Raw genomic sequence first — 17,455 nt, forward strand, 5'->3', positions numbered from 1 at the left:
CTGCAGCCTCAGGGTCTGCTTCCTCTGTGGTTACGCCCCTGTATTGTGATGTTATTGGAGAATATGATTGTTAACTATTTCCATTCTAGAGACAATATGAATTGTGGCAGGAGTTGAAATTAAGGAGGTCACTGCACCTCGTATGCAATTGCTTTGGTACCACTTGGAATGAGGACCTCTGGGACTGGATATTATAATATCCAGAATTCAGACATAGGAAGAGACCATCTACTAGAAAACAGTAGCCAAAGTATTTATAACATTAAAAAGACATTTTAGGACAGTATAGTGCAACACATGTAATACATTTCTATTGGTCCCTCATATTGTAACGAGGTCTTCTCTGATTGGTTAAGGATCAGTGTGATGTAATGTATGTACATTTTAATTGGTCAACACCCCTTTGAGGGGAAGGGAAACCACCAGTCTATGAGTAAGTGCCCACTCCAGGCATGAAACACGTTAAGCTTATGTATGTCCTAACAAAGTCTTTTTCATTTTATAAATACTTTGGCTACTGCTTTCCTAGTAGATGGTCTCTTCCTATGTCTGAATTTTCTACATACTGCAAAAAAATTATTGGCAAACCCTTGGACTAGGGGTTACCCTGGTAAGAGACCACTTTATAATTTATAATATTCTTTTTCTTTTTCGATCTCTGATTTTTGTTCCAAGAACAGAGCCACACACACCAATGTCTATCGGGGGAATGTAATATCACGCGCAATCACATAAACAAAGCGAATTGCGAGTAGTTTGCGCGCGAGAGTGGGTATGTAATAATTCGCTTTGTGACTGTTCTGCTACATTTGCGACTGTTTCCGCCGTTTCCCTCCACTTTGCGAACTTTTGCTATTGCGCTGTTGCGCTGTTGCGCTATCAATGTAATAAAACTTCTTAAAGCAAATTGCTTATATTGCGCTTGGCTTTTTAACGAGTTGTGTCTGTAGTCGCTGTTCAGTGCAAATGTTATTCGCAATCTAATCGCAATGTAATTGTGTTCACGTGACTTTGCTATCAGTGTTGTGAGATGAAGGTGCATGTACAACTTTTGCAGAAAGATATTCGTGGAGCAATTCCACCGTTCGCATTGCGTACGTTTTATCGCTATTCTTCATGTAATTTAAAAATGTGGTCAAGTTATATGTGGTAAAGATATATGTAATATATCTGTGCGAAAAATATTGCATTCCGCTTAGTGCAAATCGCAAAAGTGCGAATGCGTGCTGCGATAATGCCAAATATTACATTTGGGGGCATATGTTTATTAAAATGTCCACCCTGCAAAACCCTTTAGCTGATCCTCTCCAACATCCAGCATCTGTTGGGGAATGCTGGGAACTAACGTTTAATAGTTGAAATGCTACAGGTTGGACATTCTTTCAATATAGTACTAAAAGATCTCAACTAATCTCAAAATTTCCACTTCCTTAAGAAATGCTACATCTGGTATAATTCCTAATGACGTATATAGGTGGATCGTTTACTCTAAAACTAACAGTATGATGCTGCTTTGAATTTCCACATGTGGGTTCTTTGCCATTTTTGAGAGCCTTCCCCTGACAATTTTCAATCCAAGGCACACTAGGTTGAGGCACACTAAAATCTATATTCTGAAAATGAGACACAAGCAGTGTCGGACTGGCCCACCTGGACACCAGGAAAACTCCAGGTGGGCCCAGGTGTCAGGGGGCCCGTTTTCTGCTAAAGATTTGGCCTATTTCATGGCCCTTTCCTATTTCTTTGAGAACAAAGATGCTAAATAGATGGAATAATAGATTATCGTATGTAAAGAAAAGAGACTAGGAGAATAGAGGTTGAGTGAGGAGAAGAATGATAATAATATTGAGAGTGGGCCCCTGGTCTATGGTTTTTTGGTGGGCCCCTGGTCTAAGGTTTTTGGGTGGGCCCCTGATGTCCCAGTCCAACACTGGACACAAGCTTTCTCTTCTTGTGGTTCCCTAGGTGGGTTATGTGACAAACTAACATGTAAAATTCATTTAACACTTGTGTGACCAGTACTAGTTGCTGAATACATGAAAATACTACAGAAAAGTGATGTTCTGACAAAGTTCCCTTAGAAAAACAGGCTCAGTTTGATCTAGAGTAAAACTTGTTTGCTCACCATTCTGATGGCAGCATTGGCATTAATCTGCTCTATGCTAATGTTCATTTTGAGCAATCTTATTTGTTCTTTTCTCTTAGAAATAGGCAAAGAACTCCAGAGATGGTCCTCAAATTCAGGGTACTAACAACAAACACTCAAGGGTGATAGTTTGATGCACCACCCAACAAAATAAAAGGCAGTTAAAGCACCAGGAAAAAGAACACCAATATTGTAGTCTATCTGATCAAGCAGAAAACACAATTTTCTGTAACTAATAGGGACCAAATTCATATATTGTACTGTAAACACAGACATTCACACTAACACATTTCTGTCCCCTGCAACTGTATATGGTCTATTATGAAATCGTGCACGCTCTAACAAGACCAATGCTACCCAGAGTGGAAGTTTACAATATACCATTTGATTTTAAGCACAAAACTTTCTTATAACTGTGGAGTGCTTATACATTAGTTATACGTCTCTACTCTGTGCAACTGAAGTTTTCTCCTTTTATGGATAGTGTGCTTAAACAAGAATATATTATGATGGATTAACACAGAATACTGTTAGATAAAAGAAAACAGAACATATTTAGGGAATTAAGATGATAGCAATTGCACTTACAAAAATCGTATGCTTTCCTTTGCAACTGGCAGATAGAATAACTTGTGCTCTCTTCTTTGGTACCTTCAGTATATATATGTCATTAAAGTATAACCTTCTGACTGCAGGATATGAGCTCCCAATACTGCTAAAACAATTGTTTTTGCAAAGAAAAGCTATGTCTTATATATTTTCTTACATGGACTCACAAACATAAAAATATTGATATCGTAAATTGGCTCGAATTAGTCCCAGAAATACTTAATAGTGCATTGAAATCCCACGGGGTGGGGGGTCTGGGGGGTTAAGGCAGGTATCCAAGACATTGCAGCATCAATTCTGTTTTATGTTTTTAATTTAATAATTAATGTCACTCACTACCAGAAGGACCTGCAAAGCACCATTAGGAATCATCACAACCTTTTGAGCAGTGAACTTGCTGAGGATGCTGGGAGTAATTGACACTACTGACCTATACAATTCTTGCATGTTCTTATAAATACTCATTTTAGATAACTTCCTTTAAAAATTTGTAATAGTCCTTGTTACTAAAATTAAAAATTAAAACAAAGTATACTGTGATACTGGTATTATTTTTACTAGAAAGTGAGAGCATTTGCCTCAAGGAAAGTCCACCTGCAGCCATTCAGCAGTTGCTCAACTACAGCCAAAGAGACTCAGGTGTATGACATTGCAGTTCCCCCACAGCAGGAGGGCTGCTAGTTTGACATCCCTGATTTCCATATTGTGTTTCCTACAAGAAACATAAGAAAGAAAGTCTAGCATCATATGAAGAGCAGCTCAGTACTTGGCATACTATAGACATTGCAGGCTTTATATGGCTGCCCGTATTCACAGTGAAACAACTGGTCTGACGAAGCATGTGTGCATCTTGGGGGGAACTGCTACTGCACTATCTGAGGCATCTCGCTCCATGCCTTCGCCTTTTTCTTGGCCAGAGACAACCAAGGAGGTTCCTGAGAAGTCTGGGATCCAGTAGGTGAAGTGGACTTTTCAAGATCCAGTCGGACATCTGCTAATACTAGAAAAAAGGGAGCCATGATATGAATAGATCCAGTAAATGTGTTTGGAAACAGGTTGGTTGTATATGGAGAAATATAATTTAATATGACCTCACATAGAATATGGGGAACATTCAATTCACATTCAATCAAGTTCAACCCTTTCGAAAAAAAAAATGCATACGTACATGCATACGAATTTATTCTGAAATATAGCAGCAGAACAATACATTAATAATAAGAAACCTTAACTAAGACAATTTTAATGAAGGAAGCCATGCCATTCAGTGGGCCAAAATTAGCTACTCCAGGAGGTGCAGTTCTTGAACTCTAGCCGGGAATGCTTTAAAAAAAAAAGCTATTAAAGCTTCAAATGAGGGTTAATATTGCAGAAAAATTCCCTTTGTTGGGCCCCGCCAACCCAGACCCCCTGGAAGCATGGGAGCTTTCCCCCTGACTTCCCCTCTGACGGCCACAACTTCAGAACAGGTATGTATGAAGAAGGGGGTAAGGAGCAGCATAGGAGGAAGACCTGATGACTGCAGTGGGGGCCTCTGGGTTGATGTGGGGGCCCCTGATGTGTCAGCCCCGGCAGGCCCTGGATCCCCCAGTCCGATCCTGGTGGTAGTCCAAACTTGTTTAGTAATAGATGGCCCATTGAATTGAAGAAGTTGGACAGTGCCGTTATAGAAGTTAAAGGGCTAGTCAACCCCATTATAAAAATTTGCCTAATAAAAGAAAACATAATTATAAGCATCTTTTCAATATACATGTATTAAAAATTATATGTGTTTAGCAAAAACAACTGCTATTGAAAACAGAATTAGCTTGTTACTTTTTAAACAATATTGCAAAAGTCTGAGTTCCCCAGCAAAGACAGGTCCATTAATCAGCTGCCTTGTCTTACATTATATCAACAGTCTGAGCCACCAGGCTAGAGAATAGAAAGGGACAGACACATCCTGCTTTCAATAACATTAAGTATTCATTATGCACTTAATTATGAGTATAATTTGTACTTATGTACTTTTGTATTTATATAAAATGTTTTTGAGAAGATTTCCTCATAACCAATTGAACTTTTAGATGTTGTGTATATAAAGTGGTTGCGATGGAGGAATCCTGGCAACCCACACAATATGTCTGTTACACTTTTGTATACATTTAGTGGTTGCTAGGGATATTTTCTGGCAACGCTTGTAACAAATTTTTTGAAATCTTCCGTTTGGAAAGCCTGGAACCTGATGTTTTTAGTGTTATTTAGTGTTTGTTTGCATTCCTTTTTCTTATGGCGACTTTTTTGTCCAAATGCATTAAAGTCAATGGGCGTTTTTCTTGTGATGACTTTTTTGTTTTGGTGACAATTTTGTCTTGGCAATTTTTATGTTGAAGTGAATCCATGCCTGGCGAAAAAATTAGCTCATCCCTAGAAGTAATTCTTGAGTTTTCTCTTGTGTGCTCTCTATTTCTGTTTAAGATTTAATGGTAGGTGTATGAATACATCTGAGGGTGGTACACTTCCGAGAGCTGCCTGACCTTTGGAGTTCAGCGCGAAACCTATATTTCGACTTTCAATAGCAATTACATATACAAATAACTTTAAAAACACATGACATTTGTAATTAAAGGATATATTGTAAGTTGCTTAGAATTATGTTTTATTTTATTAAGCAAAAAACATATTTATGGGTTGACATTCCCTTTATACAGCAATGAAATTTAGTTTTTCCAAGATTGGCGTTTTTCATCATTTGCTTTCATTTAAGCTGGTCAAGAAAACAACTGAGGGTTCAATTCATACTTCACCTGCAATATCAGAAGAGACAGGCTCTATATTATTCTCCTTCAGTTCTGGGCTTTGCAGAGAAGTGACATTTCTTCTTACTAAAAGTTCACTCATCTATACAGACAAAAACATATGAGGAACAGAGAAGTAAAATTTTGTATATACAGTATGTACCTTAAAAATAGCAACAAACAAAATCATTATTCTAAACATAATTATATATGTCTAGTTATATTATTTATATTATAAAAATATTTTTTACTGAGGAATATAAAAAGCATTAAGTATCCCCTCCCCACATTACTCCAACATTTAATAAAAATAGATACAAATAAATTCTTATTATTGGAATGGCAATGTTTCTCAAACTTTTTATCAAATTAATTCAAGGACCCAAACATTGTGGTAATACCAGATTCATACCTTATTATATTATAATCACCGTACTATTTTGTATTGTAGAATAATTCTACAATGGGCATCCACTCTAAACAGCATGTGGGCCCATTTTTGGGTCATAACCCATAGGTTAAAGATTACTGATGATTTGTTAAACTCTTATTCTACAAAACGTCTAGATTTTATAAGATCTTGGACTTAGCATATTTGTATTATCTCCCAGTGTTCTAAAATGCTTAGTGAGCCTGTCAATGAAGAAAGCATGAAAATCCTTTAAATGCATTTATAGGAATTATGAATGAATAAAGATTAGATCTGTAGAAAATGTTTAATCATAGTTCTATGTGTGTGAAGTAAGAACATCATTTACATCGTGTTTGAGAAAGAGATAGGAGTCTCAAAAATTACACAGTTGAATATATAATTCTACAATACATATTCAACAATAGTGTGTGCTGGTTTCTTAATTGGCTATTTCAGTTTTTTCTCCTTAGCCCTGCTGTACAGATAGAGCTAGCAATCTATTTAACCCACAAGTCAGGGGATAAAGGTTTACTTGCCTAATTTAGACCAGCTGCCTTCCTTTGTGTAGGACAGGAATAAAGCACAACAGCAATGTGCGACAGAGAGCCAAGATTTGGTGTTATTGTACACACACTACACATGTAGGGACCCATAAGTTTAATGGCCTTTATGGCTTCATTGGTGATAGAAGAAGGATATCGGCACACGAGGCAAATGGCGTTGCAGGGAACACCCTGCTCGTTTATTATGCGGTGATGCAACGTATGGCTTCATTCCCTGCCAGTGCCTGCCTTTCCCTGTTGCTGGGTTAAAAACCCATGTAACAACTTGTACATTATTTGCATACCCATTCTGTTGGTTCTAGGTTGTGAACACTTCCTGCAGTGCTGTAACAAAGTTTGCGAAAGCCCATCCTGGAGAAAGGAGGTCGTGTGTAGCCCTTTCTCTATCACACAAGTTGGTATTTGACTAAATACAGCCAAATAGGTGCTACACACATATTCTGTACAATGCTTTTTAAATAAAAACATTGATTCCTACCTCTTCTGTTTCCATGCTCTGCTCTCTAGCAAGGACATGATCCTGGAATCCTTTCTGTTTCTGTTTTGCCATTGAGATCCAGGCTGGTTCTGAGCAGGCAAATTGGAAAAAGACATTACATTGTATTGAGTCTCTTTAGTAATTAACCAGTAAACCCCCGATTCTCTAAAGAATCGTTAATGAAAGAATGGTAACAACAGTGAGGCAGCAAAATGCGATGGGTGCTGATTCACTCGGCATCCCCAGGCAGCAACTGGCGACGCTAATTTGTGGGGATGTAGAGTGAATCTGTGCCTATTGCTTGTTATTACCTATCTGCTATTAGAATTCTTAAATTTTGAGTTTATTGGTAGTAAAGTGTTACTGAAAAATTTCTTTATAAACAACATTTTTTGTGAAAATGTTCTCCTGTCCTTGAATGAGTTCTCCCTGGTGAGCTGTACTTAAAATCTTGACTTTAACATCAGATGAACGCTGCACTCTTGAAAATGCAACATAAAGTTGACCATGACCAAACACAGGCTCAGATAGGTAAATGCCGACTTTATCCAATGTTTGTCCTTGTGATTTGTTGATTGTCATGGCAAATGCAGCCTTAATGGGGAATTGTCGTCGTTTAAGTTTAAAAGGTAATTCCTGGTCAGAACTGGTAAGGTCAATTCTGGGAATCAAAACAGTATCACCGCTATGGGATCCTGTAAGCACTTCTGCCTTGATAACATTTTGTCTCATGCTCTTCACAACCAACCGTGTACCGTTACATAAACCTTGCTTAGTGTTAGGGTAGGGGCACACGGCGCGATTTCGCCGCGATTCTGCGCTGGGCGAGTTGTCGCTGCGTTTTTTAAGCCGAAATAGCTTTGCTAACTTTGGCGCTGGCGTCAATGCAAATCGCGGCGAAATCGCTGCGCTAATTCACACGCGGCGATTCTTTTTCTACTGTCGCCCGGAAACGCTCAGCGAGGCAACTTCGGACGACAATAGAAAACGAATCGCCGCGTGTGAATTAGCGCAGCGATTTCGCCGCGATTTGCATTGACGCCAGCGCCAAAGTTAGCAAAGCTATTTCGGCTTAAAAAACGCAGCGACAACTCGCTTAGCGCAGAATCGCGGCGAAATCGCGCCGTGTACCCCTACCCTTAAGGTTTCTTAACAGCATGACTATTGTTCCTACTTTGAGTATAAGATTGTGTTGTGGTAATCCAGCATTGTTGATAGTGTTTAAATATTCTAATGGGAAGTTAAGTTTCTCACTTTCGTCTTCAGAATCAATACAGTCAGTACTCAGAAAGACACAGCTTTGTCCAGGAAGTAATGCAATCACTTGGTTGTTTATCATGTCAACATCAATATTTTTTGGAGATAATATAGCCCGTTTTGCTAAAAATGGCCACCCACGCAGGTACGCAACCGGTTCCCCTCCTAGAGTGACGCTAGCGCCGCCATTAGACAAACTTGCAAAGGAGTAGCAAGATGGCCGACGCTTATACAGACTTTAGTGGGCGGATGACAAACTCGCAGAGGAGTAGCAAGATGGCCGACGCTTATACAGACTTTAGTGGGCGGATTTGGCAGTGGGCGGATGACAAAGTCGCAGAGGAGTAGCAAGATGGCCGACGCTTATACAGACTTTCGTGCAGGTACGCAACCGGTTCCCCTCCTAGAGTGACGCTAGCGCCGCCATTAGACAAACTTGCAAAGGAGTAGCAAGATGGCCGATGCTTATACAGACTTTAGTGGGCGGATGACAAACTCGCAGAGGAGTAGCAAGATGGCCGACGCTTATACAGACTTTAGTGGGCGGATTTGGCAGTGGGCGGATGACAAAGTCGCAGAGGAGTAGCAAGATGGCCGACGCTTATACAGACTTTCGTGCAGGTACGCAACCGGTTCCCCTAGTGTGACGGTGAGCGCATCTGCCTCCCTAGATCCTAACCTTCCAGCGGTCGCCGCCTGAGTGAGCAGGAAAGAAGAGGCGGCGGGAGGCAGAAGGAGACGGTGAGCGCATCTGCCTCCCTAGATCCTAACCTTCCAGCGCATCTGCCTCCCCGATCCTAACCTGTTCTGATCCTAACCTTCCAGCACATCTGCTAATCGAAGGCCGCATCTATGTCTTTCGGCTGAAGTTGCGCGCGCATCTCATAGATCCTAACCGAAGTTGCGTGCGCATCTGCCTCCCCTCCACTCGGGACATAGATAGGCCTTCGGTTAGTATATAGGATTTCACTCAAGCTATCATTTTAAAAGGGGAACTCCAAAATTTGATAAAGAGGCCCACATAACACAGAAACCCCTAATATACCCATCACAGTTACCGGTTTCTTCAAAAAGTATGAATAAATGCCATTTTCTATGCTGAAATCCAGCTGTTTAACAGTTCTTCTCTTTCTGCATCATTTGAAATCCTGGCAGGGAAGAAGGGACTAAAACACTGGGGGTCATTTATCAACACTGGGCAAATTTGCCCATGGGCAGTAACCCATGGCAACCAATCAAATTGCTGCATTCAATGTTCTACTGGCAGCTGGCTTCAAAAAGCTAATCCCTGATTGGTTGCAGGGGCGATCCTGGCCCCTCCGCTGCCTAAGGCAGCAGCAGTTGCTGCTGCCCCCCCCCCGGAAATTCGCTCTTAAAGTACCAGGAGCAGCATTTTTGCTGCCCCTGGTACCTACTGTGGCGCTGCCACCTGAGGCGACAGCCTCAACTTGCCTCATTGGCGAAGCACCCCTGAATGGTTGCTATAGGTAACTGCCCATGGGCAAATTTGCCCAGTTTAGATAAATGAGCCCCACTGATGTTACAAATTGTAACAACTTCTCCACAGTTTACAACAGCATGCAGAAACTACATATCCCACAATGCATTGCACTATGATGTTCCATTCCTTATTGAAATCACATGTGCAGGGAATTGTGGAGTTTGGAGGATGCAGTGAAATGACAGCTGGCTGTTGATACAAAGTCACAGTAGTCAGCCAGCTCAGCAAAGTAGTCAGAGAGATCAGCAGGAGAGCGGGGGGCTAGGCTTAGGGAACTGTCAGAAGCCATTAAAAAACATGAAAAGTCTGCATTTTTTATGCTTGAAATTATGTTTACTTTTCAAAAAGCTTAAGTTATTTTTTTGCAGAGTTCCCATTTAAACATATATTAACGTGTAGTACGATGTATCACTTGCTTAAAAGCATCCATTACATTTTCTTTGACGCACATTTCAGTGCTGAAGTAAGCAGTTTGTTTCATTCTTTGGATTTTTGGTTGCTGAACACAAGCTATTTTCTGTTGTTATTGCTCTGCTGCTGCAAAAGCCTGTGTTTTTCCTTCACTCATGGTGCGAAGCCCACTGTGATCCCCCTAAACTTCACAATGTATGTAAACATATTTGCTACAGCACTTTCACACTAACTGAGATATGCTCTGCAAAAATAAATTGTATGTGGAAAAGGGGTGGGTATCTGTATATGGAAACCCACCTCCATTGTCTGTCCTTTGCTCACCAATGACCTGCACACCTTTATCTGTCTAAATTACCCCCTAACTTTCCTCTTTTTTGAGTTTGTATTCCATTCCCCCCCCCAGTGTCTCACAGTATAAACCTACACTAAAACATTATGCATTAGAAGACACAATAGACCCCTAATATTAAATATAATGTTCTGTCTATAGGTGGGTAAAGGTTTTGCTGACCTTTAAGTTCTTTGGACCCTTGGGCAAGTCAGTTAGATTGGATCCTAAGTTCTAAAAGGATAAGCGGTTTCCTTTTTCCTAAGTGAAAGTATTTTGCTGGCAGTTCAGTAACTGGCCAGTAGATGTCACTATTATATTTTATAAAAGGGTAAGACTTTTCTGTACCCCAGATTTAGTTGTCCAGCTAGGCTGGGTTATCTTTCCCAGAGGGTAGAGGGAGTAATTCCCCAGATGTTATAAAAAGGTATGCCCACATGTGTTCTGTCTCTTTCTAGTGCACCCACTGGCTGAAGGATGTGGTGTGTTGCTGCTAGGGCCTGAGGTGGAGGTAGACTTCAGTATAGGAGTAAGCAAGCATTAGGTCAGAAACCATCAGGATTAGGAAAGTTAGTGAGCAGCTCCAACGAGGAGTTTAGTGAAGGGTTACCACCCTGCAGTGATAAGGATAGAGAGATCCTTGGAACATGGGACCAGCTGTGAGGTTCACCTTCAATGAGCATTGTGCATCAGAGGCAGACAATACTACCCTGTGTGAGAAGGTAACTAATCAGAAAGAATCTGAGTATTGTATCAATGTAAATGGCCTGCTGCCATCTGATGCTCCTGGAGTGTAACCCTCCGCACACACTGATTGGCATTTTAGGATTGTACCAAAGGCTGAATAAAGAGTTCCATTGTTTTTGAAGGACCACTGCTGCCCAAAAGTTATTTGATAAAGAGTTATGGCTGTGTGTCCATACCAGAGTGTTATCCCTTCCTCCATACCATAAGAGAGGGCCGGCCTGAAGATATAGAGTGCACTTATATTGTGCCTACCAGGAGTTGCTGGGAGTTGGACCCCTTGCCTGGGTTCTGGAACCAGTATATAGTAACTCAAGGAAGATTGAGGCAAACCCTAACCCACCTGTTACATGTCTATTCCTAGTTCTGGAGACACAGGGAGAACATCAACAAACCTATTGCAGACAATGCCCTGTCCCAGCACTGGAGATCACTGACCTGCCCTATAATGCCAATTTATGGAACTCTTTGATAAGCAGTAGTCAACTAACTGAGCACTAGAAAAATCAGAATGTCTGTGAAGTCCAAGATCCTTCCAGATTTGGCCAATCCATTTAAGAAATACTGTATCAACAACAAAGCAGTTTACCCAGGTTTAATGGTCTTATTACTACTGTCCCTACTGTTGCTAAACTTTTTCTGATGGGAGGGTGCAAGCAAATAATTTTTGCAGTGTTCATAGCAGCACATTATTTTATCATTAGCTTTATCATTACACCAGCTCTTTGCATGTCCTTATCTATCCCATGTCAGCTGGTATATGTCAGCACTAATTCCTTAAGACACGAAGCAATGGTGGTGTTGTATTGTGTATTGGAGCGAAAGGGCATTGCAGATTCTAATACTTGTCTTGGGAGAGAAAAATCTTTGGCCTAGCTTAGGGGAGATTCTGAAGCTTGTGCCGCCCCCACTTACCTTTCCCGGGGGCATTGTTAATGCAGAGAGCACTATTAAAGCTACCATAAGCTGCTTTTTGATGCACCTGGTAATTCGTCTGCGATACTACCTCAGGCGAGTTCCTCAACTTGTGCCCCTGGCCCAGCTCTGGGTAGGTGGGAACTGCAGGTCAAGAATGCATAGCATCTTTTGTGTGCTTGTTATTAATTTAGCCATATTAGTTTACAACCCGTGGACCTATATTTTACTTAAAGTGCTTACACAACCTCCTTTTTGTATATTTCTGGAACTGTAGATGAACAAGAGCTTAAGGACCTTAGGTTGAAATGAATTATGTTATAAAAGTTACGAGGTCTTGACAAATTTGTTTTGCCCTGCACCCTCCACTTCTAAATCTACTAAATACAATCTGAATGTAGACCATGCCCCCATAAGCCCCTACCTTGCAACAAAATTCAGAAAAGTATAAAACTGCTTGATTATCAAAGGGTATGTGTTTGCCTTTAAGTATGATGCAGGCAGTAATATCTTAGACAATTTGCAATTGGTCTTTTTTTATTATTTGTGATTTTTTAAATTATTTAGCTTTTTGTTCAGCAGCTCTACAGTTGGGACTTTGGTTTCTAGGGTTCAAATTATCCTAGCAACCAATCAGAGGCTTGAATAAAAGACTTGAATATGACAGGGAGAGAACCTAAATAGTAAGATAAGTAATAAAAAGTAACAGTACCAATAAAAGAAAGCAAATAATTAAAAGAAAACCAATTGAAATTACTATTCTATAACATATTAAAAGTGAACTAAAAGGGGAACTAGACCATTAGTCAGTTGCTGCACACACTTAGTTTTTACTTCATTATCAGAAAGAAATCAAGAATATAGTAAGGCTGGAAAGAACATGCACCTCTAGAAACATATTGCTTTATGTGTAAGCTTTAACAAATGAAACTTACCAGAGTTCTGTCTCTGTGAAAGATCCTCAGGTTTTGTCTTTTGTTGCCATCTGTCCTCGCTGGCTTGGGATAGCTTAGATACGCTCATGTCTGATAGTGTCTCGGTTTTCTTTGCAGGATTTTGTATATTCTGACTTACAACTAATGTTGGTTCAGAAGAACATAAACTCTGTTGTATTGATTCACCAACTTGTTCCTCTTCATTGTATTTTAAAGAGGATGTTGTCCTTCTCAGCCGGACCCCAAAGGGGACTGCTGCTTCAGCTTCAATTGATTTGATCATCTGAACATTTTCCTTTTTTGATTCCTCTGAGCTAAACGAATCTGGGACACTTGCACTTCCAACAAACAGCTCTGTCTTAATGTTGTGCACATTAATATTCCTGAAAAAGCTGCTGTCTTTCACAGTAGATCCCACAGAGAGGGATCTTTGCCATGCTGGGACTACAGTGAACAGAACTGGCTTTGTAGAGGTTTTTTGGGGACTTTCTGAATGTCTTGCATTTGGCTTACCATCAGTAAACACTTTTTCTGGGGAGTCTAGAGGCAAACTTTCTTCTTCACATTCATATGAAGTCTGATTAATTCTGTTGTCCTCTTCCAATATTGTTTGGCCTGCATTTTCAGCTTCCAGCACTGTATGCTGTGCATTAAGGTTGAACATAGCCTTGTCTGTTGTTATACACTTGTCTTCCTCTTCAGCTAAAGATATTTCAGTTTCAAACATAGTTGCCATGTCCTTTGTTGCAGTGTCTAGAGTTTCACTCATTGTAATACTTGGAGAGGTCTCATCTTCTGTTTCTGCAGCTTTGTTACTGTTACAGGCATCAGTAGCTAAAGTATCAGGCAACAGGTCAGCAGCTGGTAAATTCAAGTCCTCAACAATTAAAGTGCTTTCCATATTAATTTGTGCTTCATCTTCAGTTGCTAACAAGAAAATATCCAGATCAGAGCATTCTCCCTGCTCATCATCTTTAACTTCAGCACCAATGGTTTCCACCAATGAAATTGTCTCAGTGCACTCGTCATTTTCTTGGGAAATATTTGTGGAGTCACATTGTATGTCACTTTCAACAATATCTGAAGTCTCAATGTTGGTATTATTTAAAATCTCTGGGTTATCACAAACTGCTGTGATATTACTCTGCACATATAAATGAAGAAACACTTCAGGGTCAGAGCATGGAGAATTCTGTGCTTGCTTGTCTGTTTCTTTACAGTGATCCTCTGCTTGGTCTTCAGAAGGTACCAGATTACTATGGATATCAACATCGGTCTCTCCACAGGTTAATTCATCTTGCGGAATACATTGTTCATCTTCAGGAATAAGAGTAACAGAAACAACAGGTGGAGTATATTCTCCGTGGTCCTCCTTTATCTCTTCTATTTCTGATTCAACTTGGACAGTCACATCCAGTTCAAGTGACTGTACCACTGCATCTGAAAGCAGTTGAAAAAAAAGTTTATGCCCTGCAGAACATAATAAATTTCATTATGTATAAAATATGACTGTTTATGACAATTGAAGCTGCACTACACATAGAGCTGGTTTTTAAAGACTGTTGCAGCTCTCTTGAAGATAAGGTAATTTGATGCTGTACCACTGTGTAAACCAAAGATCACCAATGTATAATTAAAAGAGTGCAGATCCATCAGACTCATATATACATATATCATTATATTCAATGTCAATATCAATCATTCACGCGGCTCGATTTCTCCATTCATTGCCCCAAGGCCATGTGGTCCTAGCGCCCGCTGATTTCGAGCAACCCCTCCCCTGCATGCACACACGCAATCGTTGGAGCCCTACAGCTTTGTGTACCCAGTGTTCCTTAGGGTGGGGTTGGGTGGCATGCCTCCTCTAAAATTTTGCTTCCCTAGGCTTGGGCCTTTGTTGTATCACCACAAATTTGGCCCTGATCATTAAAGCAAACATATTGTATCACTGGAAACACTACATTGTTAGCACTAGAGGGCACTTTTGTTCAATGCATGTGCTTGTAAGAGAAAGGACTCTAGATATACAAGTTGGCATATACAATATTTTCCACTTTCTTGTTTAAAGTAAAAATAACCTTACTGTCAATGGCCAAAATATGACTTTGTTCGGCCTTCAAGTTAAGGTTTAATTATAAGGTGCATCATAAATTCAATGAGCATGCTTCTACCCAAGAAATACTTCAATCTTTATACATTGCAGCTTAAAGGGACCGTTCGCGTTTAGAAAATGTGCCACGTTTGAAATATTATATCACAATAATATTTTTTTTAATAAAAATTATAATTTTGGTTATAAAAATGTTTCATTTTTCCTTCCCCTATATAAATAAGCTCTGTAAGTTAGCTCAGAGTCTTCCTAAACTAAGACCAACATCTAATATATTAGTTGCTCTGTGACCCTCTTTCTTTGCTTTGTATTGTAGCTTCTGAAGTGGAGCAGTGTATGAACTACTATATTACTGGAAATATAAAAGAGGGCAAGATTAATTAATTTTTAAAACTTAAAGGGAAAGTACACCAATTTTTCAAGATGAACATAAATAATAGGGCTTGTGTTGAATATATGTTTTTGCAGAGCCAGAACTTGGGGTAGGTAGAAGAGACCTGTGCCTACGGTGCAATGGCAAGGGGCACTGGATATATACTTCTCTTGCCTGCCTTACACTAGGTTTGACCCTTCTTATGCACATAAACTCCCTGTTCGCAGATGTACTGTTTCTCTGAAGGGTAATTGTGTGTGGGGGGAATCATGTGAGGAGGAATCAAAGGATATGCAGGTGTTGCATGTGGAGATAAAGGGAAATGGGGGTGATTAGGGCAAGGGGCGCCCTCATATGTAGGTCTGGCACTGCTTTTTTGCCTATAGTTTAATTGCAAAATATCCATGTTTTTAGTTATTCTGCTAAGGGCCATGCCATACATAACACTCTCCTACAATAAATAAATGGGGGAATGTAATAAAAGTCGGTAATTTAAAAAATATTTGCAAATCAAAACGTTTGCGCAAACAAATTTCTCTTTCTGAAAATTTAATATAGCTTTTACAAACCCGGAAACTGCTCAGCGACCTCTTCCGACAGTGGAAGAAGGTTTGCAATCTTGTAGTTTGCGCTGGTGAGCAGTGAATGTAATATAACTTCTTACTGATGAAGTTGTTATGATTGCTCCAGAAAATTATGACCCCTTCAAGCACTTCTTAAAAGTGAGCAATGTGCAATTAAAATTCGTAATGCAATAATAGTCTAATGAAGAATATTACACTGCGAAATGCAAAGCTTTACTCTTATGTGTGCAAATTGTGTGTGCTCTATTGACTTTTATTACCTTCCCCTATAAGTGTTTAATAATACCTTTTAATCCTGAAGAATGGCAATCACCGCATGGAAATGAAAAAATTGCCAATACCTGTGCTTGCACAGGTATTGGCAATTTTTTCATTTGGATTCACTACTGGCGAGTGGCTAGGCCAGTGCCTTATATACCTGTATCCCCTGCATTGACTTTGCACGAATCGCCGCATGGAAAATACTATGCATGCAGTGATTCAACTTAATTGCTGTTAATACCTACTTTTGCTTTTTCTCTTTTTTTTTAGAAAAACTGTACATTAGAAAACAATGAGTTTTGTGATGATGCACTGCCCATTTTATAACCTCTCACATTTATCTATTTTTCAGCAATTAAAAGGATCACTTAGTCAATAACCATCAGAGCTTTTCCTAGTTTTTGGATACAGCTTCAAGAATTTTTCAAGGCTAAAGGAACATGCGGTGTACACTTCATAACACAATTAAAGAGGCATAGAGCCTGTGCACCTCTGTAACTGCTTTTGCTCATGTATTATCATAATTATTATTACTAACATGTATTTTTATAGCATCAACATACTCTGCAGAGCTGTAAAATAAATGTGTTTACATACATAGTGACCAATAACCGACACAAAAATTCAAGAGGGCACTGCTTAATGTAAACAGAATGTATGCAGTCTTTAGAACTGGCAGAAATGACCTAGTAGACCAGAATGGTATTGTCCCTGGCATAGTGTAAATGTATTTCTAAAGAGCCCACGGGACCCAGAGATTGTCAAATTTTTGTTCTTTATACTGCTGACAATTCACTACCTTCTTTGCTTTTGTCTTCTTTTTTGGTCACATCTTCATCAGTTTTTACTGTGTCTTTACATTGCTCTTCCTGCAAAATAATAACACTAATAATAACACCAAAATAAACACATTGTTATCTTGAATTACAATATAAATGTAATTTAAGATTAAAGTCAATACTACCATAAAATATTGCATGTTGTATCAAAGGGAGTATAATATGTGGAATATTCCAGTGTCGCGATCGCCTTCTTTTCGTTTTTTGTA

General features: G+C 39.6%; 1 protein-coding gene across 2 annotated transcripts in view; it reads right to left on the bottom strand.

The window, feature by feature from the left end:
• Window positions 1-1,857: 1,857 nt before the first annotated feature.
• LOC108700135 overlaps window positions 1,858-17,455 on the bottom strand; it is a 54,708-nt gene continuing 39,110 nt past the window's right edge. For both annotated transcript variants that reach the window (XM_041574865.1, XM_018233036.2), the window contains exons 8-12: window positions 17,207-17,276; window positions 13,080-14,519; window positions 6,986-7,074; window positions 5,542-5,635; window positions 1,858-3,755 (exon numbers count right to left, since the gene is read on the bottom strand). In XM_041574865.1, coding sequence (XP_041430799.1) covers window positions 3,619-3,755; window positions 5,542-5,635; window positions 6,986-7,074; window positions 13,080-14,519; window positions 17,207-17,276 — 1,830 coding nt within the window. In that variant the 3' untranslated portion in view covers window positions 1,858-3,618. The remainder of the gene's footprint in view (window positions 3,756-5,541; window positions 5,636-6,985; window positions 7,075-13,079; window positions 14,520-17,206; window positions 17,277-17,455) is intronic.

The sequence above is a fragment of the Xenopus laevis genome, chromosome 8S (genome assembly GCF_017654675.1).
Source record: "Xenopus laevis strain J_2021 chromosome 8S, Xenopus_laevis_v10.1, whole genome shotgun sequence".
Classification (NCBI taxonomy): domain Eukaryota; kingdom Metazoa; phylum Chordata; class Amphibia; order Anura; family Pipidae; genus Xenopus; species Xenopus laevis.